The 27,295-nt window shown below is 37.5% G+C and overlaps 1 protein-coding gene across 16 annotated transcripts in view; it reads right to left on the bottom strand.

Annotated features, from left to right (window-relative positions):
- THADA (THADA armadillo repeat containing) overlaps window positions 1-27,295 on the bottom strand; it is a 358,465-nt gene that overhangs the window by 263,058 nt on the left and 68,112 nt on the right. For all 16 annotated transcript variants that reach the window (XR_012422434.1, XR_012422435.1, XR_012422436.1 and 13 more), the window contains 3 exons: window positions 15,610-15,742; window positions 12,578-12,691; window positions 6,062-6,184 (listed from right to left, as the gene is read on the bottom strand). Coding sequence is in view for 13 of the 16 variants with exons in the window: in XM_065527132.2 (XP_065383204.1) it covers window positions 6,062-6,184; window positions 12,578-12,691; window positions 15,610-15,742 (370 nt within the window). In the remaining 3 variants the exon portion in view is untranslated. The remainder of the gene's footprint in view (window positions 1-6,061; window positions 6,185-12,577; window positions 12,692-15,609; window positions 15,743-27,295) is intronic.

Genomic DNA, 27,295 nt, shown 5'->3' with positions numbered 1-27,295 from the left:
TGCCCATGCCTATGTCCTGAATGGTACTACCTAGGTTTTCCTCTAGGGTTTTTATGGTATTAGGTCTAACATTTAAGTCTCTAATCCATCTTGAATTAATTTTCGTATAAGGAGTAAGGAAAGGATCCAGTTTCAGCTTTCTACTTATGGCTAGCCAATTTTCCCAGCACCATTTATTAAATAGGGAATCCTTTCCCCATTTCTTGTTTCTCTCAGGTTTGTCAAAGATCAGATGGCTGTAGATGTGTGGTATTATTTCTGAGGACTCTGTTCTGTTCCATTGGTCTATATCTCTGTTTTGGTACCAGTACCATGCTGTTTTGGTTACTGTAGCCTTGTAGTATAGTTTGAAGTCAGGTAGCGTGATGCCTCCAGCTTTGTTCTTTTGACTTAGAATTGTCTTGGAGATGCGGGCTCTTTTTTGGTTCCATAGGAACTTTAAAGCAGTTTTTTCCAATTCTGTGAAGAAACTCATTGGTAGCTTGATGGGGATGGCATTGAATCTATAAATTACCTTGGGCAGTAGGTTGAAAAATACATACTCTGTTTTAGAACTGTGTAAGTCATATAGAAGAACATTTAAAAGACTTATTGTAAATATAGAGCAAAATAACTAGCATGAAAGCCTACTTCCTACTTAAGACAGAAGAGTGTCCCTTAGATTTCTGTGTGATAGTATGAATGGTTCAAGGATATCTGTTTCAGGTATTGCTTTTTATGTTTTAGTATTTCATCCATATTTTCTGTTCCATCCACTATAAATAAAGTTAACGAGGAGACTGAAGTAGACAAAGAAATGAGAAAGAGGTTGTGATTAACAAACTGCATTATCGACTCCTAATTCACTGACAATAAATGCTAATATGAATCATTGATAGCAATCTTAATATGAGTAATACAAAAGGTCATTAACGGGGCTAATGTATTTTGAAAAATTCATAGTAGTAATGGCAATAAAAACATGTCCCTTTTTGGAAGGATGGATGGAAAACATTAGGTTGGTGCAAAACTAACCGCAGTTATTGCCATTAATAAGTAAAAAGGAGAGCAAAGACAGAAAAGGGTAAGTAGTAGTAAAGTTAAAAATGGAGAAATGATAATAGCTGTAATGAACCACGAAATGATGCTGTGGTCAACAATGGACCACATATTTAATGATAGTCTCATACGATTATAATACCGTATTTTTACTGTACTTTTTCTGTGTTTAGCTATCCAAATAATTATTACTGTGTTACAACTGCCCACATACTCAGCATGGTAGCATACTCAGTATAGGAGCATGCTGTACAGTTTGTAGCCTAGGAATAATAGGCTCTATCATACAGCCTAGGGGTGGAGTAGGCTATACATCTAGGTCTGCACATGTATATGATATGATGTTCACACGACAATGAAATCCCCAAACAACAGATTTCTCAGAATGAATTCCTGTCATTAAGTAATGCATGATTTTAATCCCAGCTAAAATCCATCCTTCTCACAAGGGAAACACTTCCTGCTCCTGACCTCCTTCTCCATCAAGCCCTGAATATATGGTTGATAAGAACCTGGAATTTGACTGCAAACAACTGTTACCAAAATTTTTCTCTTCTATTCACAGAGTGTATAACTTTTTCTTTCCTTTCTTGCATGAAAAAGCTTTCATGTAGACTTGTTTAAGATACAGAAGAGGCTGGGTGCAGTGGCTCACACCTGTAATCCCAGTACTTTGGAAGGCCGAGGCAGATGGATCACTTGAGGTCAGGAGTTCAAGACCAGACTGGCCAACAGGGTGAAACCCCATCTCTACTAAAAATACATCTGTAAAATGAGGATTATAACAGAACCTACCTGATAACAGAACCTACTAAGATAATCAATGCAATGTAAATTATGCCAGGTACATGAGAAATACTCAATAAGACAGCCATTATTATGATTATGTATAATCTATCCTTGTATTTCTAGTGCTTAATATAACATCTACGATATATTAAGTAGATATGTCTAATGCTGAAAATATTTACATAATACCTTTCTCTGTATTTTAAAAATGCTTATTAGGTAGCAAAGTTTGAGAGATCTGTATGGTTTCAATACAAAAGACTAAGGAATCTGTAAAAACAAATTAAATATATACATGAATGCTTTCTGAAAACTATTTCTTTACTGCAAGTTAAAATTAAGTTCATTTTACATGTGTATTTTCCCTAACTTATCAGGAAAAACAATTAAGTCAAAAGTACAGATGTAGCCAGCTTTAAGCACAGTTATATTCCTAAGAGGATGTGTACAAATCAAAGTTCTGCAAATCAAACCATATTTCGCATGCACTAAGGAAAATTTACACTTAAAATCACTTCAACAGAGAATGCTTTCGTAAATCGCTTTTGTAAGTGAATACTTCTTTACATCCATTAAGTAGGTTGACTTATAAATTTTATCTTAGATTAGACTTTTATACAGCAGAAAATATAACCATTTATAATATTAAGTAACAGTGTTGATCATTATAGCTATGATATTTATTTCCTCTAGCAAAGCAAACTAAATAGAAATGTTTCCTTCATAAAGTGTTAAAAAGGAAGATTCCAAGAAATGAAATTATTAGTATTATGAAATTAGAAAGAAAATAAAAGCACTTATATATATTTATGTAGCCTTTTGTGGATATGTATGCATACATGTACTACGCATATGTAAAGCCCACACATAAAAAAAGAGAAAGAAAATGAATCAGAATGCTCATATCTGTACGGTAATTTAACAGGTGACTTTTACCGTTTTTATTATGCTTTTCTTTATTTTCAAAATTTCTGCAGTGCACATGTATTACTGTTTAGGGTCTCAAAAATAGTCTTTTCAAAACAAAATGAATCACTCATTTCTGATAGTTTCAATTTTACTAAAAAGTTGGACGAATCACCAGGCTTCACTCTCTGAAAGTCCTTTCATGGAAAATATTTCTTGGTTCATCTGGAACTAATGGCTTGAAGAAAGCAATATTGGTAATTCTGACAATCACTTTTATGATCTCCAGTATTCCTGATGGTCAAGCCACATTCCTACCTCTCTGACTCTACTGACAGCATAAAGGCATTGCTCTACTTCCTGTAAGTGTAAAAGGTAAACTCTGTGACCTCAAGAGTAGTTATGCAATGCTCTTAGACAGAACTCCAGAAGTGTGTATCTCTTACAGGAAGATGCACAATTTTCTAGGCAAGAGTTGGCAACCTCAAAGGATTCCTCTTCACAATGGGAGTCTATGCCTTTGGCTTCCACTGCAAAATACTTACTCTCAATTAGAGGCTTATCATACAGGTAAGAAATGGTTTGTGCAGCTTACTAACTGGAAAGCCTGACTTTCTAGTTAATACTCCACTCTGCAGGCAATGTATTAAGATCTAGCTTCTTTTCTCCTCTCCCTTTGCCAGACTTTTTACTTTAAGCCATATTTCAAGCATCTATAAACCAGAGGTTATTCTCCTTATTCTAGAAGACACAATGATATAGGAAAACAAACTATAACGTTTCTCCCAGAAATCATAAGAAAACACATGAAACAATTGTACTGGGTATTGTCCACTATCTTTAAGATTTTGAATCAAGATGCTTCTGGACAGTGACCATATTACAAAAGAAAATGCGACTCACTATTTAACCTCTTCCATTTCAATGTTTTGTGAGTGTCTGTTTTTTCAACTTTTGATGGAGTTTATTTGTAGCACTAACTCAACACACTAATACTAGAGTCCACAGCATCCAAAATACAGACACATTTAAATACTCAGAGTTGTTTTGTTTCCAGATCAACATAATTAATCATTAGGGAAATGCAAATCAAAATCAGAATGAGATGCCACTTCACATCCATTAGGATGGCTATTATCAAAAAAAAAAAAAAAAAGATAACAAGTATTAGTAAAGATGTAAAGAAACTGGAACTTGTGCATGGCTGATGGGAGTATAAAATGGTGCTGCTGCTGGGGAAGAAGTTTGTTCATTCCTCAAAAAGTTAAACATGGAATTACCATATGATATACCCAAAAGAACTAAAATGACTCAGATAATTTGTACATTAATATTCACTGCAGCATTATTCATCATAGCCAAAAAGTGGAAACAACCTAAATGTCCACCAACAGATGAACTGGGATAAAGAAAATGTGGTAGCTCAACATCACTGATGATAGAGAAATGCAAATCAAAACCACAATGAGATACCATCTCACACCAGTCAGAATGGCGATTACTAAAAAGTCAAGAAACAATAGATGCTGGTAAGGCTGTGGAGAAATAAGAGTACTTTTACACTGTTGGTGGGAATGTAAACTAGTTCAACCATTGTGGAAGACAGCGTGGTGATTCCTCAAGGATCCAGAACCAGAAATACCATTTGACCCAACAATGCCATTACTGGATATATACCCAAAGGAATAAAAATCATTCGACTATAAAGATACATGCAATGTATGTTTATTGCAGCACTATTTACAATAGCAAAGACATGGACCCAAACCAAATGCCCATCAATGATAGACTGGATAAAGAAAATGTAGTACATATACACCATGGAATACTATGCAGCCATAAAAACGAATGAGATCATGTCCTTTGCAGGAACATGGAAGAGGCTGGAAGCCATCATCCTCAGCAAACTAATACAGGAACAGAAAACCAAACACTGCGTGTTCTCACTCATAATTGGGAATTGAACAGTGAGAACACATAGACACAGGAAGGGGAACAACACACACCAGGGCCTGTTGGAGGCAGGAAGGGAGGGAGAACATCAGAACAAAGAGCTAATGCGTGTGGGGCTTAAAACCTAGATGACAGGCTAAGCATGATGGCTCACGCCTGTAATTCCAACACTTTGGGAGGCCAAGGCGTGCAGATCACGAGGTCAGGAGTTCCAGACCAGCCTACCTAACATAGTGAAACCCTCTCTCTACCAAAAATACAATAATTAGCTGGGCGTGGTGGCACGTGCCTATAGTCCCAGCTACTTAGGGGGCTGAGGCAGGAGAATCACTTGAACCCGGGGAGCAGAGGTTGCAGTGAGCTGAGATCATACCACTGTACTCCAGCCTGGGTGACAGAGTGAGACTCCATCTCAATTAAAAACAAACAAACAAAAAACCTAGATGACAGGTTGGTAGGTGCAGCAAACCACCATGGCACGCTTATATCTATGTAACAAACCTGCACATTCTACACATGTATCCTGGAGCTTAAAGTAAAATAAAAATTAAAAAAAGAAAATGTGGGATGTGTGTATACCGTGTATACTGATAAACCAACACACACACACACCCTACCCCCACCGCACAGTATGGATCAACCTTTCATATACTACATGAAAGAAGCCAATAACATAAGGACAAACATTGTACAATTCCATTTACATGAGGTATGAGAACAGGCAAATCCATAGAGACAGAAAGAACAGAGGTTACTAGGGGTGAAGGAGATGAGAGATGGGAGTTAGTGTTTAATGAATACAGAGCTTCTGCTCGGGATGATGAAAATGTTCCAGAAAAGCACAGTGCTGATAAACGCTGTTGTGAATGCACATAATGCCACTGCATTATGTATACTTAAAAACAGCTAAAGTGGTAAATTAAAAAGAAATATAACTGGCTGTTTAAAGAAAAATAACAACAATGTAGTGTGAGTTTACAACACACATGAAAGTAAAATGTGTAACAGTAACAGCACATAGACTGGGAGGAGAGAAACAGAAGTGCACTATTATTAAGTTCTTATACTTTAAGTGACATGGTGTAATATCACTTGAGGGTAGACTGTGATAAGCTAAAGATACATATTGTAAACCCTAAAGCTATCACCAAAGTAAAAAAAATTTTAAAAAAACAAAGAAAGACGGTTAATCAGCCAACAAATGAGTGAAAATGGAACCATCAACAATCAAAAATGTAGCTTGATCCAAAGATTTCTAAGAAACTTCACGGTAAAGGGCAGGAAATATTTTTTATCATCCAGTGGAAGATTAGTTTATTAAAATCTACTCAGAAGCATAATTAAATCAATGAAAATGAATAGTAACAGCACTTACTGCCCAGACCGGTGATGTAAAACCCAGAATTGCAGCCTTAGCTCCATCAGCAACATAAGGAATAATATTTTCTCCCAGGCGTGTATCTCTGAACAACGCTCTAAGGATATTTAAAGCATGAACCTAAAACAAGAAGTTCAAAATCAGTTGTAGGTTGAAAACCGTGGCAATTCTAAATCTACACATATACAATAGCACAGCCTCAAAACAAAGAATTTACAGAATTACAAGCAATGGATAATTCACAAATGAAACAGCAGATTTAATAAAACACATCCAGTAACTGATAAACCATTTTACAAAAAATTAGTAAGATCCAAACAATGCTATAAAAAAGCTTGATCCAATGCACATATGTAGAAGCCTGCACCTAAATACAGAGAACAACACGTTATTTTCACGCACACATGAAACATTTATTTTCTAAAATCCCTCAAACTTAGCCACAAATAAAGTCTCAACAAATACCAAGTAACTAATAACTTATAGATTATGCTCTGATCAGCATGGAATTAAGAAACTTAAAAAAAAAATTTATTTTTTATTTTATTTTATTTTTTTAGATGGAGTTTCACTCTTGTTGCCCAGGCTGGAGTACAATGATATGGTCTCGGCTCACTGCTACCTCCACCTCCCAGGTTCAAGTGATTCTCCTGCCTCAGCCTCCTGAGTAACTGGGATTACAGGTGTGTGCCACCATGCCCGGCTAATTTTTCTATAATTAGTAGAGACAGAGTTTCAACATGTTGGCCAGGCTGGTCTTGAACTCCTAACCTTAGGTGATCCACCTGCGTTGGCCTCCCAAAGTGCTGGGATTACAGTCGTGAGCCACCACACCCGGCCTAAAAAATGCTTTTAAAATTGGCACGTTTTCAAACACATTAAACGCTGGTCAAAATTTTTTTTAATATTTTGAAGATGCTACCTATATACCAATACTTGTAGGATGCAGTTTAAGTGAAATTAAAAAAAAAATGTATATCTCAAATGCTTCTATTTTTTTAAATGACTAGAATGATTGTGGTAAGTGACCGATTAAGTCAACAGAAAGAGAACAATAAACTTGAAACACAGAAGGAAAATAAAAATTTAGAGCAGAAACTTTTAAAATAGCAAAGGCACAACTAAGAGCATTAACAAACCCAAGAGGTGATGCTCTGAAACAGAAATAAACCTCTGACAAGACTAACCAAGAACAGAGGAAAGAAGGCACAAATAAATAAAAAATATTATGAAGGAGTTTGAAGCTACAGTGAGCTATGGTAGCACCACTCCACTCCAGCCTGACTGACAGAACAAGATCCTGTCTCTAAAATAAAAAAATAATAATAATGTATGGTCTCATTTATGTAAAACTCAAAAAACAGATAAAACTAAAACTAGAGTGTTGGAAGTTAGGCTAGTGGCTACTCCTGGAGAGAAGGGTGTGAACTGGAAGAGAGCAAGAGGGGGCTTTCAGTTGCTAGAAATGTTCTGTTCCTTGATGACTGCACAAATGTGTTCACTTTGTGAAACCGTACTGAGGTACACATATGATTTGTACATTTGTCTGTATATGTACTATAATTCCATCAAAAGATGCATATTTAAAAAAAGGACAGAAACAGTATGAAAAGGAAAACCACAGGCCAGTCTCACTCACAAAACCAGTGAGAGATGCAAGAATGCAAAGATAATATTAAATTGAAAAAATCAATACAATTCATGACATCTGCAAATTCTAGAAGAAAACATATTTATCTCAAAAGATGCAAAAAATATTGAATAAAATTCAATTTCCTTAATAAGATAATGGGTAGCTTAAAAATTGCAGCAAATTGATCAGAAATAACCTAAGGATGCCTGTTATCTCTCTTTCTATACCAAACTGTACTACAGGTTCCAGCAACAAAGTGCAACAAAAACTGTTTTTAAAAAACTAAAAATTAGAAAGTTAAAACAAACTTAGCATTATTTGTCAAAGATATGATTATCCATAAAACAAATCCAAAAGAATTTATAGATAAGTCATTTGCTGTATTACAGCAATTCTGATAGGCTGCTGAATACAAGCACGATAATAATCCAAAAATTAACTGCAATCTTCTCAAACAGCAACAGATAATATAAACTTTTAAAAATACCATTCATAATTGCAAAAAAAATAAGACATTGGAAATAAATCTCAAAAATAATCTGTAATACTTTTATGGGCTGGGCACGGTGGCTCACGCCTGTGATCCCCGCGCTCTGGGAAGCCGAAGCAGGTGGATCACCTAAGGTCAGGAGTTCAAAACCAGCCTGGCCAACATGACAAAACCCTGTCTCCACTAAAAATAAAAAAATTAGCCAGGCGTGGTGGTGCACGCCTGTAATCCCAGCTACTCGGGAGGCTGAGGCAAGAGGGTTGCTTGAACCCAGGAGGCGGAGGTTGCAGTGAGCCGAGATCACGCCATTGCACTCTAGCCTAGGCAACAAGAGCAAAACTCCCAAATAAATCAATACGTTTAAATTCTAACCAAAATTCCAAAAGGGCTTTTTACTGAGTTTAACAAGCTAATTCTAAATTTTTTATAGAAGAGCAATAGGCCAAACATAGCCAAGGTCATTCTGAAGAGAAAACAAAAAAAGATTCAACTTGCCAGATATTATAACTTTTTATAAAGACACAATAATTAAAATAGTGGTTTTAGGCTAGGTGTGGTGGCTCACGCCTGTAATCCCAGCACTTTGGGAGGCCCAGGCGGGCAGATCACTTAAGGTCAGGAGTTCAAGACCAGCGTGACCAACATGGTGAAACCCCATCTCTACTAACAATACAAAAATTAGCCGGTCGTGGTGGCACAGGCCTGTAATCCCAGCTACTTAGGAGGCTGAGGGGGGAGAACAGCTTGAACCCAGGAGGTGAAGGTTGCAGTGAGCTGAGATCACACCACTGCACTCCAGCCTGGGTGATAGAGCAAGACTCCATCTCAAAAAAATAAAAACAAAAATAAAATAGTGGTTTTGCTCCAGGGATAGATTAATAGACCAATGAAAGGCAGCACAGAAACAGAACCACCTATCTATGAAAACACATAATAGAGGCAGTACAAATCAAGAAGAAAAGGATGTATTATATCAGAAATGTCTCTGTATCAGTCATCCAAATGGCAAACATTAAATTATTTTATTTTACACTAACAAAGACAAATTACAGGTAACATAAAGACTTGCATGCACTCCAGCCTGGGTGACAGAGCAATATCCTATCTGTAAAAAAATAATAATATGGTTTCCTTTACATAAAATTATGACAAGTGTGACAAGTAAAACTTCAAAACTTTTAAAAGCAAATATAAAATATCTTTCTCAGTCAGGCGCGGTGGCTAACGCCTGTAATCCCAGCACTTTGGGAGGCCGAGGTGGGAGAACCACCTGAGGTCAGGAGTTCAAGACTAGCCTGGCCAACAAGGCAAAACCCCGTCTCTACTAAAAATATGAAAATTAGCAGGGCATGATGGCGGAAGTCTGTAATTCCAGTTACTCAGGAGGCTGAGGCAGGAGAATCGCTTGAACCTGGGAGGCGGAGGTTGCAGTGAGCCGAGATCTTATCACTGCCTTCCAGCCTAGGCCACAGAGTAAGACCTCGTCTTGGGAAAAAAAAAAAAGAAAAAAGAAAATATAAAATATCTTTCTGATCTTGGGGTGAATTTCTGAAATAAGATCCAAATGTACAACCCATAAAGGAGAAAGCTAACCTATTGTATTTTATTAAAATTAAAAATTATCTATATAATAATAGAGACCACAAAGTAAAAAGAGAAACCATAGGTTGGGAGAATATATATGTAATTCAAATAATCAAAAAGAAATCAATATCAAGAAAATATTTCTGAAACAACAACAAAAATCCAGCTCCTACAAAACAAAAATGAAGGGACAAATAACCAATATCAAAGTAAGCAAAGTCTTTCAACAGACAACTCTCAGAAGTAAACCAAAAGGCTAATAAACATATGAAAAGATGTTAAAGCTGACTAGTAATAAGAGAAATGCAAAATAAAACTAGAAAACAGCATTTCACACTAAGCAGAAAGTCAAAAACTGTAAAAGTCTGATAATACAACGGTGTTGATAAGCAATGGAAAGTCTTATACTCCGCTGGCAGGAATATTAGTTCAACCACTTTGGAGACAACACAACAGTATCGAATTGAATACGTGTGTACCCTACAACACTGCAATTCCTCTAGGTATATAACCTGGAGAAACACTCACATGTGTAAGGAGACACACAAGAATGTTTGTTTCGGCATTGTTTCTAATACAAGAAAACTGGAAACAAAGCAAATGTCCATTCACAGAAGAAGGGATGAAATGAAATAGAATAAAATACTGTTCAGAAATGAAAGTGAACAGGGGCTGAACAGGAGCTTACTAACCTTAAAGTATAATGTTGATTGACAAAACCAAAGTATAAAAAGTGTGAATAACAACATTCATGTAAAAGGAGATAAAAGTATGATGAAAATGCTTGGGAATGATAGTCACTAATTTGGGTTAGTGGTTATAGCTGAGGAGGAATAAAGGGGAATGAGATGTGGAAGAATCCACAGCATAACTAACAATCTCTGTAATGTTTAATTTCTTAAACTGGAATTGGTTTCAAATATGTTCATTATTCACTATATATTTCTGTATGCTGAAATATTTCAAAAGATACATAATAAAAATAATAAAGAAATGAACCATGGGAGGGGAGAAGGAAAGCAAATTATCAACTAAAAAAGCTTAGAAGACTGGTCACAGACAAAATTTTTAAATCTCACCAATTTCATAAAAATGATCACTAAAATGCCATCACCTTGAAGTACAGTAGGGCAATAATTATCCAGCACTCGTTAAAATCAACCCCCATTATTTTTAGATGTTCTTATAAAAATAGCACAGGTTCAGCATCCCAAATCCAAAAATCTGAAATCAAAAAAGCTCCAAAATCCAAAACTTTTTGAGCACCGACATGACATTCTAAGGAAATGCTCATTGGAGCACTTTACATTTTCAGATTAGAGATGTTGACCCGTTCAGTATAATGCAAAAATGCCAAAAAAAAAGAAGAAAAAAAAATCTGAAATCCGAAACACTTCTGGTTCCCAGCATTTCAGATAATAGATACACAGCATCTGCTTTTTTAAAGTGATAGTTTAGGAAAATAGAACCAATTATATCTTTTTCACATTTCACTGAAAAATGCCTTGAAATTATCATTTTTGAACAGTGATTAACAACATTTTAGTCAATTTTTTAAAGAAATGAAGACATTTCATACCTATGGGCACTGGCCACTATATGCCATATGACTATGTTCCATATGATTGTGGAAAGAATCCCCATTCTTTTCCACAGTCCACATTCTGGCCCGTGGGCTCCCTTTAACACCTCCCACAGGCTCTAAAATAAAATCCTATGTACTTATTGTACTTGATTGTAAACTTCAGCTCTCAATCTGTTCCCTGACCTAGCATGGCCCTTTATAGTTGGGTAGGAGTGTCCTACTATAGGCTGGGCACAGTGGCTCACACCTGTAATCCTAGCACTTTGGAAGGCCAAGGCAGGCAGATCCCTGAGGTCGGGAGTTCAAGACCAACCTGGCCAACAGGTGATTGGGCCCAGTCTTGAACTCCCAACCTCAGGTGATGTGACAGGTGTGGTGGCCCACACCTGTAATCCCAGATACTGGGGAGGCTGAGGCATGGGAACTGCTTGAACACAGGAGGCAGAGGTTGCAGTGAGCCAAGATCGCACCACTGCACTCCAGCCTGGAAAACAGAGTGAGACTGTCTCAAAACACAAACAAAAAAAGGAGTGTCCTACTATGAAGCATTAACTGAGGAAGCCCAGACTATAATGTACAAGCAGTACTTGACGGGTATTAATACTGACTCCCTAGTGGTGAAGTGAAGCTATGAGGAGTGCTTTAACTTCATACATATAGGTAGTGACTACAAGGAACTAAATGTGAACATCCCAAAAGTCAGATACCATATTTAAAGGAAATTTTCAACGGCTGAGTTACAAAATGTACATCAACTCAAAGAAGCACACATGAAATTCTCAAGTGCTAGCATATACACTTTCAAATTTGTGGATGCAATAGTATTATAAAATAGCTTATATAAGCTGGATGTTTTCGCCAGAGTTTAAAAATTGTTTGTTTTGATTAATATATTCAACTAAAGCAATGGTTTATTTTGTGGATGGTAAAGACAAAAAAAAAATAAAAACTATTCAAACAAGCTTCAAATGTCTGTCCAACGTTCAAGAGTTCTTTATCTCCAGCAAATAATTATTGTTAAAAAATAAAGCAAAGATTTAAAACCACTGCAGGAGGCTGAGACAGGATAACTGCTTGAACCCAGAAGGCAGAGGTTGCAGTGAGCTGACATCACGCCACTGCACTCCAGCCTGGGTAACAAGAGCGAAACTCCATCTCGAAAAACAAGAAAAACAAAACGAAAAAAACAACACTGGAGGGTTTGTGTATTTCCATGATTACCTGGGGGACTGTGCTCTGTAAGTCATCTGTAGGCCCAGCCAAAGAGATTAACTCTTTCATTGTTATTTTCAACAAATCCATTTTGCCTTTCTTTGGTTCAGATGCCAACAGTGCCTATGAAAAAGAATGCAAAAATTAACAGGGTTCTTAGTTTACATACACTTTTTTGCTGCTTTCCTGGATCAATCCCAAAATGCAAAATCCCCTTAATAAAAATATGTGGTTATCAAAGAAAGTTAATTAAGCCATGTGGCCCTGGACAGGTGGTTTAGCCTCACAGTTTAACCTACAGATTCTTCATCTCTAAATTTAGGTGAAGGTGAAATCATGTCATCTCTAAGGTCACTTCCAGTTTGCTCATTAAATTTTACAATTCTAAAAGGCTAAAACTTATTGACAACTCCTTAAGAACCCTAAGTAGGTGGCAGTTCTCAGACACAATGAACACATCAGTTTTAGTAACAAATTTATCTAACAAGAAAATTCTCTTCACTTAAAAAACAAAAAATCTCTGGATTAAATTTCTTGTAAGAATGTTAAGGCTCCCTGGAGATGAAGCAGTCAGTTAATTCTTCACAAAAGAATCATTACTTGGAGGACTAATCAAAGTATTTGAAACTTCATGGAACAAAAAGAAATACTGCAAACACCAAAGAGGTCCTATATTTAAAATTTTCAGTAGCTTACTTACTTACTTCGTATCTAACACTGCCGATGTCCAATAAACATAAAAATAGGGTAAAAATAGGGTATTAAGTCACGTGAGGCAATAAAAAGGAACGAGGTACTAACATATATTACAACATGGATGAACTCTGAAAACATTATGCTAAGTGAAAGAAGCCACATACAAAAGATCATACACTGTATGATTCCATATGTATGAAATGTCCAGGATGGGCAAATGTATAGAGCTGGAAGGTAGATTAGTGATTGCCTAGGGCTGAGTGGCAGGGGTAGAGAGAAATGGGAAGTAACTGCTAATGAGTATGGGAAGTTTCATGGGTTGATGTTCTAAAACTCAATAATGGTTGTACAGCTCTGTGAATATACTGAAAACCACTGAATGGTACACTTTAAAAGGGTGAATATATAGTATGTGAATTACAACTCAATAAAGCTGTTTAAAAAAATCACTTTAGTCACATTCTCAGATTCCCTTCCTCCATGTCTACTTTTCATGTTTGTAGCTACTGGCTCTCAAAAGTGAAAGTTTCAAGTTAGTCAGCTTCTTCTGAAGCATTTCAAATTTACAGAAGAGGAAAATAAAGACATACAAAAAAAAGTTTGGTTTAGAAGACATTTCTCATAGTTTATTTATGCTCAGATAACATATATTTTTTAAATGACTATTCAAAAAAACGTTGTCTATATTGAAAACAATTTTTAATCTGTCTACGCAAAAGGCAAACTCACAAACTAAGTAGGCAGTTATTTTCCATTGCTAACACTATGCAGACTTCCACCAAAACAGGAATATAACTTTATTAGTAAGTCATGTTAAGAGAAATGAAGACTTAAGCAGATTTTTTTTTTTTTAATTTAGACTTTATTCAACTAAAATAAAGTGAAAAGCTACATTCAATTACTAAAATGTCTTCAGGGAACCATGGCTTTTTTCTCCCAAAGAGCTGGGTAAAGTTTTGGCATTCTTGCCAAGGCTAGGGTAAGAAAGTACACCTTCTGATTACTCATTATGACTATAAGTTAGTACAAGTTGGGCACCAGAGCTGAAAGAAGCACACTGTACAAATATGCAGTGAGACCTTGATCCTGTCTTAACATTGGACCTCAGACAGACAAATGACATGTAAAAACACAAGGTCAGAGTGAATTATAGGCAGGAGAATGAAACACACTGATCCAGAATGGGTCAGATCAAAGAAAAGTTGATTTCTGAAGGTCACCAAAATCCGTACAGAACTACTTCAATGATCTCTGTCAACAACCTCTGCAACTGATGCCCACTGTCACCAAAAAAATCATAAAGGGATTTTAGGAATTTGAGGGAGGAGTAAGAAAGAGAAGGAAAAAATGTAGGGGCACGAAAAAAAAGACAGACTTCATTCCATTTATTTTCAGTGCTTTTATTATACCACCACATTCCTGGATTTAATCTTACTATGCATTAAACAAAGGCCTTTCAGGATGGAGTCTGATTTAGTATTGTGAAGACACTGGTTTTTATTCTTTGGGTTCATGAAGGTAACAGTCTTAATTTCTAAATAAAATATTTTCCCATCAATAGCCGTATCTAAATGTGCTGATATGAAGCAATCTTTAAGGTATAATACTAGTGAAATCAAAGAGGAAGCAGTGTATACGTTTTCGTATGTGTTTAAAGGGAAAACGGACTCGCACACACATATTCTCATATGCAGAGAGGTTCAGGAGTCAGGCTGCCTGGGCTCAAGTCTTAACTCAGTTCTTACTGTCTCTGTGGCCTTTGGCAAGTCACTTAACATACCTAAATCCCAGTTTCTTCATCTAGAATATATGGATGATAATAGGGTACAGGGAAGGAGTTAATGAGGTAATGTATACGAAATAACCACTGATAAATGTCAGCTACTATTATGATTATGATTATTTTACGGATGGATGTTTTATAGGAGAATTGAAAAGAAAATATTAACACTGGTTGCCTACAGAGAGTACTGAAGGTCTTGAGATGAAGGGAAGACTTTTTTTTTTTTTTTTTAATACAGTGGGGTGGTGGGGCAACATGTACACTTCCCGGAAGTGAGCAATGACTGTGCCACAGTGATGTCTGCCTGCTTAATACACAGACAGAAATGTATACCACCCTCTGTTGATACCACAAGATTGACCTTTTAGAGGGTTTGTTCCAAGAACAGATCTTGTCACAGGAACACACCATCCCCACATTAAAACAAAGCCACAAATGCTATGGTGCTGAAAAGACAGAAATGTTCTTTATGTAATATGCTCACTCACATGTCAAACAGGTTAGGATACACTATCATCAAAGACAAATATAAACAAACAACTAGAGTCCTACAGACAAGTACCTGTATGTAGAACGGAATTCCAGCACTGCGCCTTGTAGCACAGAGTTTAGATGAAGGATCACTGCATTTAATTTCCTCTAAAACACTCCATAGCCACTGCTCCGGCAGCTTTTGCAGACTCACATTTGGGCACCTAAAAGGCATACATAATCAAACATTCAGAATTAAGTATCAAAGTTCAAAGTACAAACTATTGATGTACATTTACACTGTTAAGAAAATAATAAACATCCTTATATTGAGAGGGGATGAAACAAAAAATATCTCATACTTTTCACCTACTTTCCTCTTCATTATGGGTCTTAAGATCTAAAGATTTCATTTCTAACAACTGCAGTGTTTAAAGCATGTGTCTTGTCCGTAAAATAAATTGTAATATGTGGGCTTGCATCCACACTCAAAATATTCAGGAAAAGGTTGATCATGGTCTCACAGATATTTCATACTATACAACTCAAGATTTCCAACAAAGAGAATATAAGTTTATCATTTACTATAATTTATGTTCTGTTTATAGGGATTACACATATTCAAAGAAAACACATTTTAAACTGTATTTTAGCAATCATTTTCATCGCTCTCAAAATGAGGCCTACCACAAATAAAAGTTTTAACCAGATCCTCTAGAGAATTAAAGCAATGTATCTGGGAAGAGGCATAAACATTTTGAGGCGATTTGAACACTACATCAGTGAGCTTCTGCATTATCACATTAAGCGTTATCTTAGAGTGCTCAAGAACACTTAATTTTTATAAAATTTTTCAATGTATGCCCTACTAGACTAGACTGTATAACACTGCCCCAGGAATACCATACTCAGTGGTAGGTAGACAAAATTATCTTAGCAAGACAGTACCTGGTTTTAACTGAAATTAATATATGAAAATTTGCAGATAAAGTCCAAAGGAAAAACACATTTTTAAGTTGAGAAAGAAAAGTTGCAGAAAGATAACTGATTTCTAATTGATAGTGAATCTCTTAGGAACACATTTGGGATTTTTTTTTTTTCTTTATTCTAGTTTGGCGTAAAATAGATAATTTCAGTTACTGACTAAACATTCTAAATAGCAACTCAGATTCAGCTGTACGTTTCACATAGAACAAAATATATAAATATTACTACTTTAAAGGAGGCATTTTTTAAAGTTTGACATGGACCTAAAAAATATTATTTCAGCCATAAATGTTACAATTACATCTCCCTACTCCTAGCAGGCTCTGTGATTCTAAAGATTTCCTTTTAGCATATCTTAAAATCCATCACCTCACCCTTGCTTCTTCACAACACTCCTGCCCTTGGCCACCAAAACCAGCTATCAAAACTCCCAACCACTAGATTAAAGAGATTCAGAGACATAACAACAAAATGCAGTGTGTGAACCTTGTTTAGATCCTGATTTGAGCAAATGAAATGTAAAACAGACACTGTCAGGTAACAGAGGAAATTTATATACATACTAGATATTAGATAACACCAAGAAATTCTTTATAAAATGTGCCATTGAACTGTGAACATGGAACAAAGGGTTCATATTTTTAGAGATGCGTACTGAGTACATAGGAATAAAAATCACAAATCGGGGATGTGTTAGAATACTTCAGCAAACAATAATAAAAAGGAATAGATGCAGCAGTTGTGACTCAGCTTTGATCACTATTGAAATTGGATGATGGGTAAAGGTGGTTTATTATTCTTTCTACTTTTAAATATATGTGATATACATACACACAAATACACACATTTGGAATTTTTCATAATAAAAATAATTGCCCCACACTTTTGTATTTTTAAGGATTGAGGTTACTTCCCAATCACTGGATTTTATATCTTTTTAAATTAAGATAAATGTCTTGTGTTTTGTGAAATAATTTACCTACTTTATTAGTAATATTGCCAGCTTGATATAATCCTCATACAGTTGCCCAATCAAAAACTGAAATCCAAATTTCTAAGAATAATTACTTAAGTGCTAATGATATAGATTACTGCCTGCTTTTGTTCCTTCTTCACTGTAAAAAAAAAAGAAAAAAATGGGCCAGGTGAGCATGGTGGCTCACACCTGTAATCCCAGTACTTTGGGAGGCTGAGGCAGGAGGATCACCTGAGGTCAGGAGTTCAAGACCACCTTGGCCAACATGACGAAACTCCATATCTACTAAAAATACAAAAATTAGCCACGCATGGTGCCAGGCGCCTGTAATCCCAGCTACTCAGGAGGCTGAGGCAGGAGAATCGCTTGAACTCGGAAGCCGGAGACTGCAGGGAGCCAAGATGGTGCCACTGCACTCTAGCCTGGGTGACAGAGCAAGACTCCATCTCAAAAAAAAAAAAAAAAAAAAAAAAAAATTAAAGCAAAAACCTTTTTTTGTAGTGATTTAGCTACCCAAGAAGCAGCTGGAATTATAGAGGTGAATAAGGTAAAGAGTACTTGATCTAATATCTGTGGGTTTAATTTATACTTGTATTTTCTTCCTAGAACCATGGGCAAGTTAAAACCAGCTTATAGATAATGCTACAGCCTAAGGTCAAGTCTCCTGTAGGGGATTCGATACCTAGGAAAAACTAAGGGGAAGAAGGAACTGCAGGACATGAGAGGTACTTTCCTATTTCCTTAATTTCCTAAGTGTGTTGAAATATAAATACACTAAATACTAGTTCAATAATGCTCCTCAACTGTCAGTGGGCCTCCCCTGGGCCTCCCTGCATGAGCCCACAGAGTCTCTGGCAAAACCAACCACTCCAAGAAGGCAGGCAGGTCTGGAATGAGAGTGGAACATCTCACTATGCATCACCCTTCCTTGCATGAACTTTCAATGGCTCTTGACTATTAACCAAATCATTTAACTCCTCTTCTAACTTGATCAAACTCTCCCAGCTTGAAAGGTTGCCTATGACCTGGACCCAACCCTCCTACTTAAATCTAACCTAACTTTTCCAAGATCCTACACAAACTCCTCTGGTCTAGTAAGATTGTTTTTTGCTGGTTCTCATACTAACATACAACACACACACACCACAAACACACACACCTCATACTCCCAACTAAGCATTTGTTTATGGTCTCCACACATATCCCTATTCATCCAAATGATGAAACTTCCTCCAAATACTGCATCTCACGAGGACTTTTCCTTTCTCTAAACTTTTAATTAACTTGAAGCAACTACTAGGTATATAGGCATACATGGGATCAGTAGTGTCATGGAAGGGCTGGAATCTGAACTAGACTTTGAAAGACGTGTAGGTCGAATGGTGGAAGGCCCATATATGAGAGCTGAGGAAGTAAAAGATGAGATGACTGGGGAAAGAGCTAGGTCAAGGCCCCAGAGGCAATTCCCTAATTTAGATACTTGGCTAGTATAACTGTAAACAGTTAACTGAGCCTATTTATTCCCTTGAGTATTACATACTAAGAACCAAATGCTCCTTGTTAATTTGCGGAATTTGAAAACAGAGGCCAGAAAAATGCTCTACAAGGTCAAGGCTGGCAGACTGCCATCGATAGAGCCCTCTCTGCCCATTGCACCATGAACCCAGGAACCTCAGGAGCTCTGGGAAACGCTCAAGGCACCAGCTCCTACCATCTAGTCCGAACCTTCTTATTCTGCTCTGGAATTCCCCAGCATCAAACCAGCTTTTCTGCAGAATTCTTTACTTGTCTGGTTTCCAATGTGAACTCTGCCACTGGATCCTATTCCTCTGATTCCCTTGCTTCTTAGCTCTGCACCTCTCCCAGGCAAGTACTGCCTTCAAAGCCATACAAGGGAATTTGGTCCAATAATGGAACTCCCACCCTCCCTTTTTACTAAAATGAAACATACTACATTTTAGACAAAATCTACTTACAAGTTTTTTGTTTGTTTTTGTTTTGTTTTGTTTTTGAGACAAAGTTTCACTCTTCTTGCCCAGGCTGGAGTGCAATGGTGCGATCTTGCCTCACCGCAACCTCCACCTCCTGAGTTCAAGTGATTCTCTTGCCTCAGCCTCCCGGGTAGCAGGAGTTACAGGCATGTGCCACCACGCCCAGCTAATTTTGTATTTTTAGTAGAGATGGGGTTTCTCCATGTTGGTCAGGCTGATCTCGAACTCCCGACCTCAGGTGATCCGCCCACCTTGGCCTCCCGAAGTGCTGGGATTACAGGTGTGAGCCACCACACCCGGCCACAAGTTTTATTTAAACTATCATATTGGAAATATATTTGCCTGCCACAAAGGAAAGAAAAACAAATATTTGTTGAATGTCTATTACATGTCTGGCACAGCATCAGGCTTTTCGCAGCTGCTCTTACTTCATTCTTAGAACAAACTATAAGAAAGTTATTTTTCCCAACTAATAGATGAGAGGGAATATATCACAGTGGTTAGGAACACAGATTATGGATCCATGTTATCTGGTTTAGAATCCTTTCTCTGCTACCTAGTAACTGTACAATCCAAGGCAATTTACTAAATTTCTCCATTTTCTCACTTTGCTGTTTTATAAAATGAAGGTTTTTGGGGGAGGATTGAGTTTGTTCTTATGTCTAATAAGTTATTAATGGCCATTTTCTAAAATCATCTGTTATTATGAGAAAAGCAAGCATTAAAAGAGTTTCAATTGAAATAATAGAGATGAAATAGCTGAGTTTCCATTTTGACAGGACATCCCCCTACAATGCAAGTTAATATTAACAATATGCAAAATATACAAATAGAAACCCCAAAACAAGCTGAGTCCAAAAACAAGATAATCATCCTGGGTAAAAAATGAAGAGAAATGCAAAGCAGTGAGTGTGCCAATACCAGAGACCCACAGGGTTACAGATTTAGAAGCAGTAGTGGCAGCCAAAGAATTTCAGCAGCCTCATCTCTTTTGAAAAGAATCTGAAAAAGCAACTGCCGGAGCTGCCTGAGGCTGTAGCAGTAGGAAAAGCCATGGGCACAGGGAGCCTCTGAATCAGGCTGACTACTAACTCAGTGACTAGATCTACAATATCCCCAATTTCACTGTGAGGTGGGAGACCCAAAATGCCACTACCTAATCTAGTTCCTCTGATAAGAGAGGAAAGAGCCTAGAAAGAGATCAATAAAGAATACAAAAGGCTCCCATCATAGCCAGCAAGCCAAAATTCAAAATATGGAAATAAATTTTATATTAAGAAAGACAATCTAAAAAAAAAATCAGTAATAAGAACACAGTTTCACTCCATATGAAACTAATTTTATGGAGCAGTCTGACAAAGACCTTAAAATAACTATATTTAGGATACTGAAGTGATAAATAAGAGAATAATTTCTATTTAAGAAGAGTGAACTGGGCATGGTGGCTCACATCTGTAGTCTCAGCAACTCAGGAGGCTGAGGCGGGAAGATCACTTGAGCCCAGGAATTCAAGGCTACAGTGAGTTATGATGGCACCACTAGACTCCAGTGTGGATGACACAGTGAGACTCTGTTCCTTAAAAAAAAAAAAATAAAGAGCATGAAATCATGAAAAACAAGCCGAACTGAAATAAGAACAGGCATGTATAAAAATAAAAAAGATTAGAAATATCAGAAATAAAAGTATACTTTCAGCCAAGCATGGTGGCTCACACCTGTAATCCCAGCACTTTGGAAGGATGAGGCAGGCAGATCACTTGAGCTCAGGAGTTTGAGACCAGCCTGGGAAACATGGTGAAACCCTGTCTCTACAAAAAAAGACAAAAATTAGCTGGGCATGGTGGCACTTGCTTGTAGTCCCAGCTACTTGGGAGGCTGAGGTGGGAGGATGGCTTGAGCCCAAGAGGCAGAGGTTACAGTGAGCTGAGATCATGCCAAGGCACTCCAGCCTAGGTGACAGAGTGAGACCCTGTCTTAAAAACATATATCTATTTTTTAATATACATATACACACACACACACACACACACACACACACATATAAAACAGATGAGATGAATTCTAAAGAATTAGTGACTTAGAAGACAGTTTTCTGGGAAATTTACCCAAAACAGTATACAGAATGAAAAAACCACAAAGCATGTGTGTGTGTATACATATGATACCTCCACACCTGGACACAGCATAGCAAAATCGTGATTAATAAAAAAATGTAAAAGCCACAGGAGATTTAAAGAAAAAAAAAATTGGAGATCTACAAAGGAACATCAATTATACCAAACACAAATTTCTCACTGGCAATAACAAAAGCACTGAAGGAAAATAACTGTCCACCAGAATTGTACACCCCATTAAAGTATATTCAAAAGCATAGGTAAGAAAAAGACAGTCTGAAATACACAAAGAGTAAGTCTGCCTTCCGGAGACTCTCACTAAAAGAAATTCTAAAGGATGTACTTCAACAAAGTACACCCACAGTAGTTTCAATGGGGTGTCTACTAGATTTGCCAAACTTGCCCCAAACAAAACTCCTGATCTTCCTCCAAAAACCTACTCTACCCATAGTCTTGCCCAACCTAATAACAAATCGATCTCTTCAGGGGCTCAAGCCAAAAACTTTGTAGTTATGCTCTCTCTCTCAAATAGCAAATCTAATCTGTCAACAGACCTTGCCTGCTCTATCTTCACGTTATATCCAGATTCAGATCACATTTTACTTCCTCCACCACTTTCCAAGTCATCACTATCTCTTTTCTGTAGTATAGCAATATTGTAACTAATCGGTCTTTCTGTTTTCACTATTATAGTCTATTATCAACACAGCAGTAAGTGTAATCCTTTTAAAAGACCAGATCATGTCACTCCTCTGTTCACAAACACGCCAATGGCTCCCCCTTTTACTCAGAGTAAAAGCCAAAAGTTCTTACATAATGTCTTAGGCTGTCTAGTCCTTGTAACTTCTCTGATCTCATCTACAACTCTTTCCCATGCTTACACTACTCCAGTCATAAATGGTTTACCTGATGTTCTTTAAATACCTACCCCAAGCCCAAGCCTCTCAGGACTTTTTCACCTGACATTCTCTCTGCCGTGAATGCTCTTCCTCCAGGTATTTACATTCTGGTTGTACAACTGCTAATTTTCGTATTCACTATACCTTCCAGTACATGCAAATATCTCACACTAATGTTTAAAAATTGGGTAAAATAAGGGGTAGATGAGAGGGAAGCTAAATAATTTGCTCAAGGTTACATAGCATTTACGTGGCAAAGAGAGAATTAAAATGTATATTGACACCAAAGCCCTTGCCTAATAAAAAGGCATTATTTCAATGTGCCTGCCCTAAATGCTCAGATCTGGCTCATGATGAAGATGCTATCAACTCTCTATTATTTGTTTTAGTAAATTTCACTATTTTATATTTTAAAGAGATCTATCAGGTACCTAGTGGTTGCTTTGCACTCTGCTATGTCCTAAAAACAGAACCGTAGAATAGAAATTCCAAAGGGCACATAATTGACAAAATGTTTTCATGTGGCTTTGGAATGTATTACCAGAGAATACTATTTTTAAGATATTATCTTCCTGATCATGTTTTATTCAGGTTACTTTTATTTCATTCCCTGAACATCTACCATTGGGGTGGGGGTTAAAGTATTAATAGTTCTAAATGAACTGGGTGACATGAATGGAGAGCTAGCTAGAAAATTAAAATACTCTACAGAAAAGTCACTCAGTGGATAACCTCTTTGGGACTGACTTGAATTGAATTGTGTCTCACTTGTTTTCGAGGAACCCCCACTCCCTTAGGGAACTGAGGAAGTTTATTACTATTAATAAACTGTTTTCTTATATTAACTGAATGATTCATGGTAACCTAAAGAAATGACTTCACCTGCAAACACAAAGCAATTCATTTCACATTCAAATATGAAGTACATTTAAAGCCAACATATTGAAGCAAAATTCCCAGAAAAGACTCAAACTGCCAGGAAGGTAGTTATGTATAATCTCCACTGAGTAAGGTAAGCCTCTGCCAATATCTTTATTTACCAAACAATACTTTACCTACCAAGCATAAGAAGGAAGAAAAGCCTTTCCCTTTCCCATAAACATAGGCTTCCACTTTGTTAGGTTTAAGAACAAGTGGCAGCTTAGAAAGGAATCATACACTTTCTGGGAACAGAAACTTTATGTCCATTTATTTTACACATCCATGAAGTTCCTCTTTTTTTCATCCAGTCCCCTCCCCAGTTCCATGCAACTCTATCACACACGTGTACTTCATTTATTCATCATCTTAAAGTTACCTACTAGGGTCCATAAATATTAATGTATGTACAATTTCCAAGATACCTTCTGTTTTTATATCCATGTGGTTGGAGACTCTCAGAAAACACAAAGATTTCCCAGGGAGCACAAAATCCAAACTCCTCATCCTGGCTCACAAAGCCCTACGTATCTGGACAATCTCATTAAACTTCATCTTATACCATTCTGTTCTTTAATACACCATGGACTCTGGCACTAGTGGATCTCATTGCTTGGAAAGCTCTTCTCCAGAAAAGGTGCTGCTTCTTGCCATTCAGGCCTTGGCTGAAATATTACTTTAGTCGGAAAGAGCCTTCCTTACCACCAAACTTTATCACATCAAAATACACACTGCTGGCAGATAGTTTATTATTTTCTACATCTCCATGTATCAAGGACACATTCCTTCCTGTTATTTCTCTATTCCCAGCACCTATAGCAGGGCCTGGCACCCTATAGGGAGCTCAATAAATATTTGTGGAATAAATGAATGACATATAATTTGCTAACTCCATTGAGTATGGTAGTCTAACAAATCAGGCCGACAAAGAAAGAGGGTACAAAAACTGGAAAAGAAAGTATAAACAAAAATGTTTTCCAATGAGAAGTGCCACTGTTAGAGCCAGCAATTGATGCGGCTGCTTAGCTTCCTGTAACAGGTACAAACACATTCAGCAAATCTCCACATATCAGGGTTATAGTATTCATACAGGAATGTTTCCTACTGAAATCCCCAAACAGCCTACCAAAATCAACTCTATTAATCTAACTGCTACCCCAGGAGATCATTTTTTCTCCAAGACCCAAGAACAAAACCAAGTATCGGGTTCAAAAGCAAGTATAGTTCAGGTTCACGTAAGAGTGTTATTTAACCGAGGTTTGTACACTTGTGAACACAGAGTAGAAACTATATTTCATATGAGCAATGTCTCTGAGTTTTAACAATAGTTATAAAACTTAATTCAAGATGATAACTTTTTCCTTTCTTTCTTAGGCTCTTTAGGAGATCTCCTCTAGGCCCATAGCTTCATCTATTTCCTCTGTTTGGCTGACTTTCAAATATATACCTCCAGCTGGAGTGAACAACTGTCCCTATTTGCCTGGGACTAAGGGATTTCCCAGAATGCTGGACATTCACTGCTAAAATACTGGGGGAGTCCCAGGTCACGCTATCTCCAACATGAACCCCTGTGTCAATCTCCTGACCTGTATTTCCAACTGTCTGCTATCCCACTAGGCAGCCTCCCAACACCACCTTTAACTCAGCATGTTTAAAGCATTGTTCTCCCTCCCATCGTGCCCTTCTTCTTGCCTTGCTTTTTTTTCCATTATTGGCATTAAGTATTATTCCCATCACCTAGGATAGACAGTTCAGGGAGTGGATCTTTGTCTTGGTCTTTAATGTCTGTCTTGTAAATTATGTGACTTACTTATCTAATCCCAAAGATTAAAATGCTAGGTTGAAAGTTCCTCTAAGAACAAGGCCCATGTTTTACCAATATTTTTATCCTACCTATCACAATTCCTTATAGAAAGCAATATCAATAAACTTGTTAAACTGCTAACCTCTGAAACACTATGAAATTCCAGAAAAACATTTACATTCTAGTGCTGGCTCAATCACCAACTACATGTGTAGTTATAGATAAATCACTTGATTTATCAGTGCTTTCGAATGTAAATAAAATAAAAATGCTTTGAAAATTCAATGAACATTCTCTGGGCTATATAGAGAAGACAATGACTCTAAAATACATAAGCACCAAAGTTCCTGATGAGAATGTCCCCAAAACTCCTCATCATGGTCCCATACAATCCTTAGTCCCTTGTTCAAGTCCTCACACCCCCCTCTTAGTTCCACAGAGTTGTATGTTTCCTCTTTAGACTCTGGTAATTATTTCTAGGTTCACAGTAACTGTGGCCTACCATATCATATTCTCAATGGTCAAAAAGAGCTCAATCAAACACAGCATCTGGCACACAGTAGATGTTTAAGAAATCTTTTCTTGAATAATTAAATAAGGAGCAACTAGTGCTGGTGCCAGCTGGCGCACATTAGCTGTGCCTGCAGGTAGGTATAAAATTGACAAACCAGGTATAAAAAGCAGGGAGCTGGAACTCTAAGTCTTCTCAATGGTGAGGTCACTGTGCCTATAAAAAGCAGAATAGAGTTCTGACTATTCAATGAACCTTCTGTCTGCTCCCTAGCAAGGAAAGATTTCTTTATAAGGAAGTGATCTCAAAACTTCAGTGTTGCTGGTGTTTATGATAATGAAGGAATTGAGAGGTAAAAATGAAACCATGCAAGGTTCCCAAGAACAATACAGCAAACCCTAGTTGTTTGTTTTGGTTCTTCATCACACAATCCAGGGCCTAGCAAGGATATAAAAAGAAAGGTTCTTGAGTGAAACAGTCTTTGGTTCTTTGAGCCAACTCTGCGTAGGCACGAACCACAGCCATGGGGAATTCCAAAATCCTGCTTTTGTTAGTGAATGCCTTTCCACTAAATAAGCAGACAGCCTCTTGTCTGAAGGCATTTTGTTTTTATTTGGTTATCTTGTCAAACTAATACAAAATAATCAGTGTCTTTAGCCTCTGAGTACATTGTAAAATTGCAACCTTCTTAAAAGGGGTTCAAGGTTCATCATAAACAACTCAGTAACACAAAATGTTATTAATCTACAAAATATGGCCAGGCGCAGTGGCTCATGCTTGTAATCCCAACACTTTGGGAAGCCAAGGCAGGAGGATCTCTTGATCTCAGGAGTTGGAGACCAGCCTGGGCAACACGGCACAAGCCCATCTCTATAAAAAATACAAAACAATTAGCCAGGTGTGGTGGTGCACACCTGTAGTCCCAGCTACTCAGGAAGCTGAGGTGAGAGGACTGCTTGAGCCCAGGAGGTTGAGGCTGCAATGAGCCAATATCACACCACTGTGCTCCAGCCTGGGCAAAAGAGCAAGACCCTATCTCAAATATTTATACACACATATACATGCATATATCAGCAACAACAACAACAAATGGTTTACCAGTTCTCAAGGAAGCTTACTAAAAATGTATCCAGCTTCTCTCGGTCTTTTATATCTGAAATCCTGACTTTCCCAATCAGAAACTAGAAAGCGGCACTGTATGAAGAGTAGAAATTCTTAAAGAGGGAGGGAGGGAGGGAAGAAAAAGGAAAGCAAAGGAGGGAGGGAGGGAGGGAGGGAGGAAGGAAGGAAGGAAGGAAAGGGAGGGGAGGGGATGGCAGGGGAGCTGGGAGGGGAGAAGGAAGGAAAGAGGGAAGGAAAGAGGGCAAGAGGGCAGGCAGGTAGGCAGGCAAGAAGGCAGGCAAGAAGGCAGGCAGGAAGGCAGGCAGGCAGATGCACAAAAAAGAGGTAGGGAGGGCCAGGCGTGGTGGCTCACTCCTGTAATCCCAGCACTTTGGGAGGCCAAGGCCGGTGGATCACCTGAGGTCAGGAGTTCAAGACCCACCCGGCCAACATGGTGAAACTCAGTCTCTACAAAA

This window comes from Macaca fascicularis, chromosome 13 (genome assembly GCF_037993035.2).
Source record: "Macaca fascicularis isolate 582-1 chromosome 13, T2T-MFA8v1.1".
Lineage (NCBI taxonomy): Eukaryota > Metazoa > Chordata > Mammalia > Primates > Cercopithecidae > Macaca > Macaca fascicularis.
This window is presented reverse-complemented; position numbering and strand designations above follow the sequence as displayed.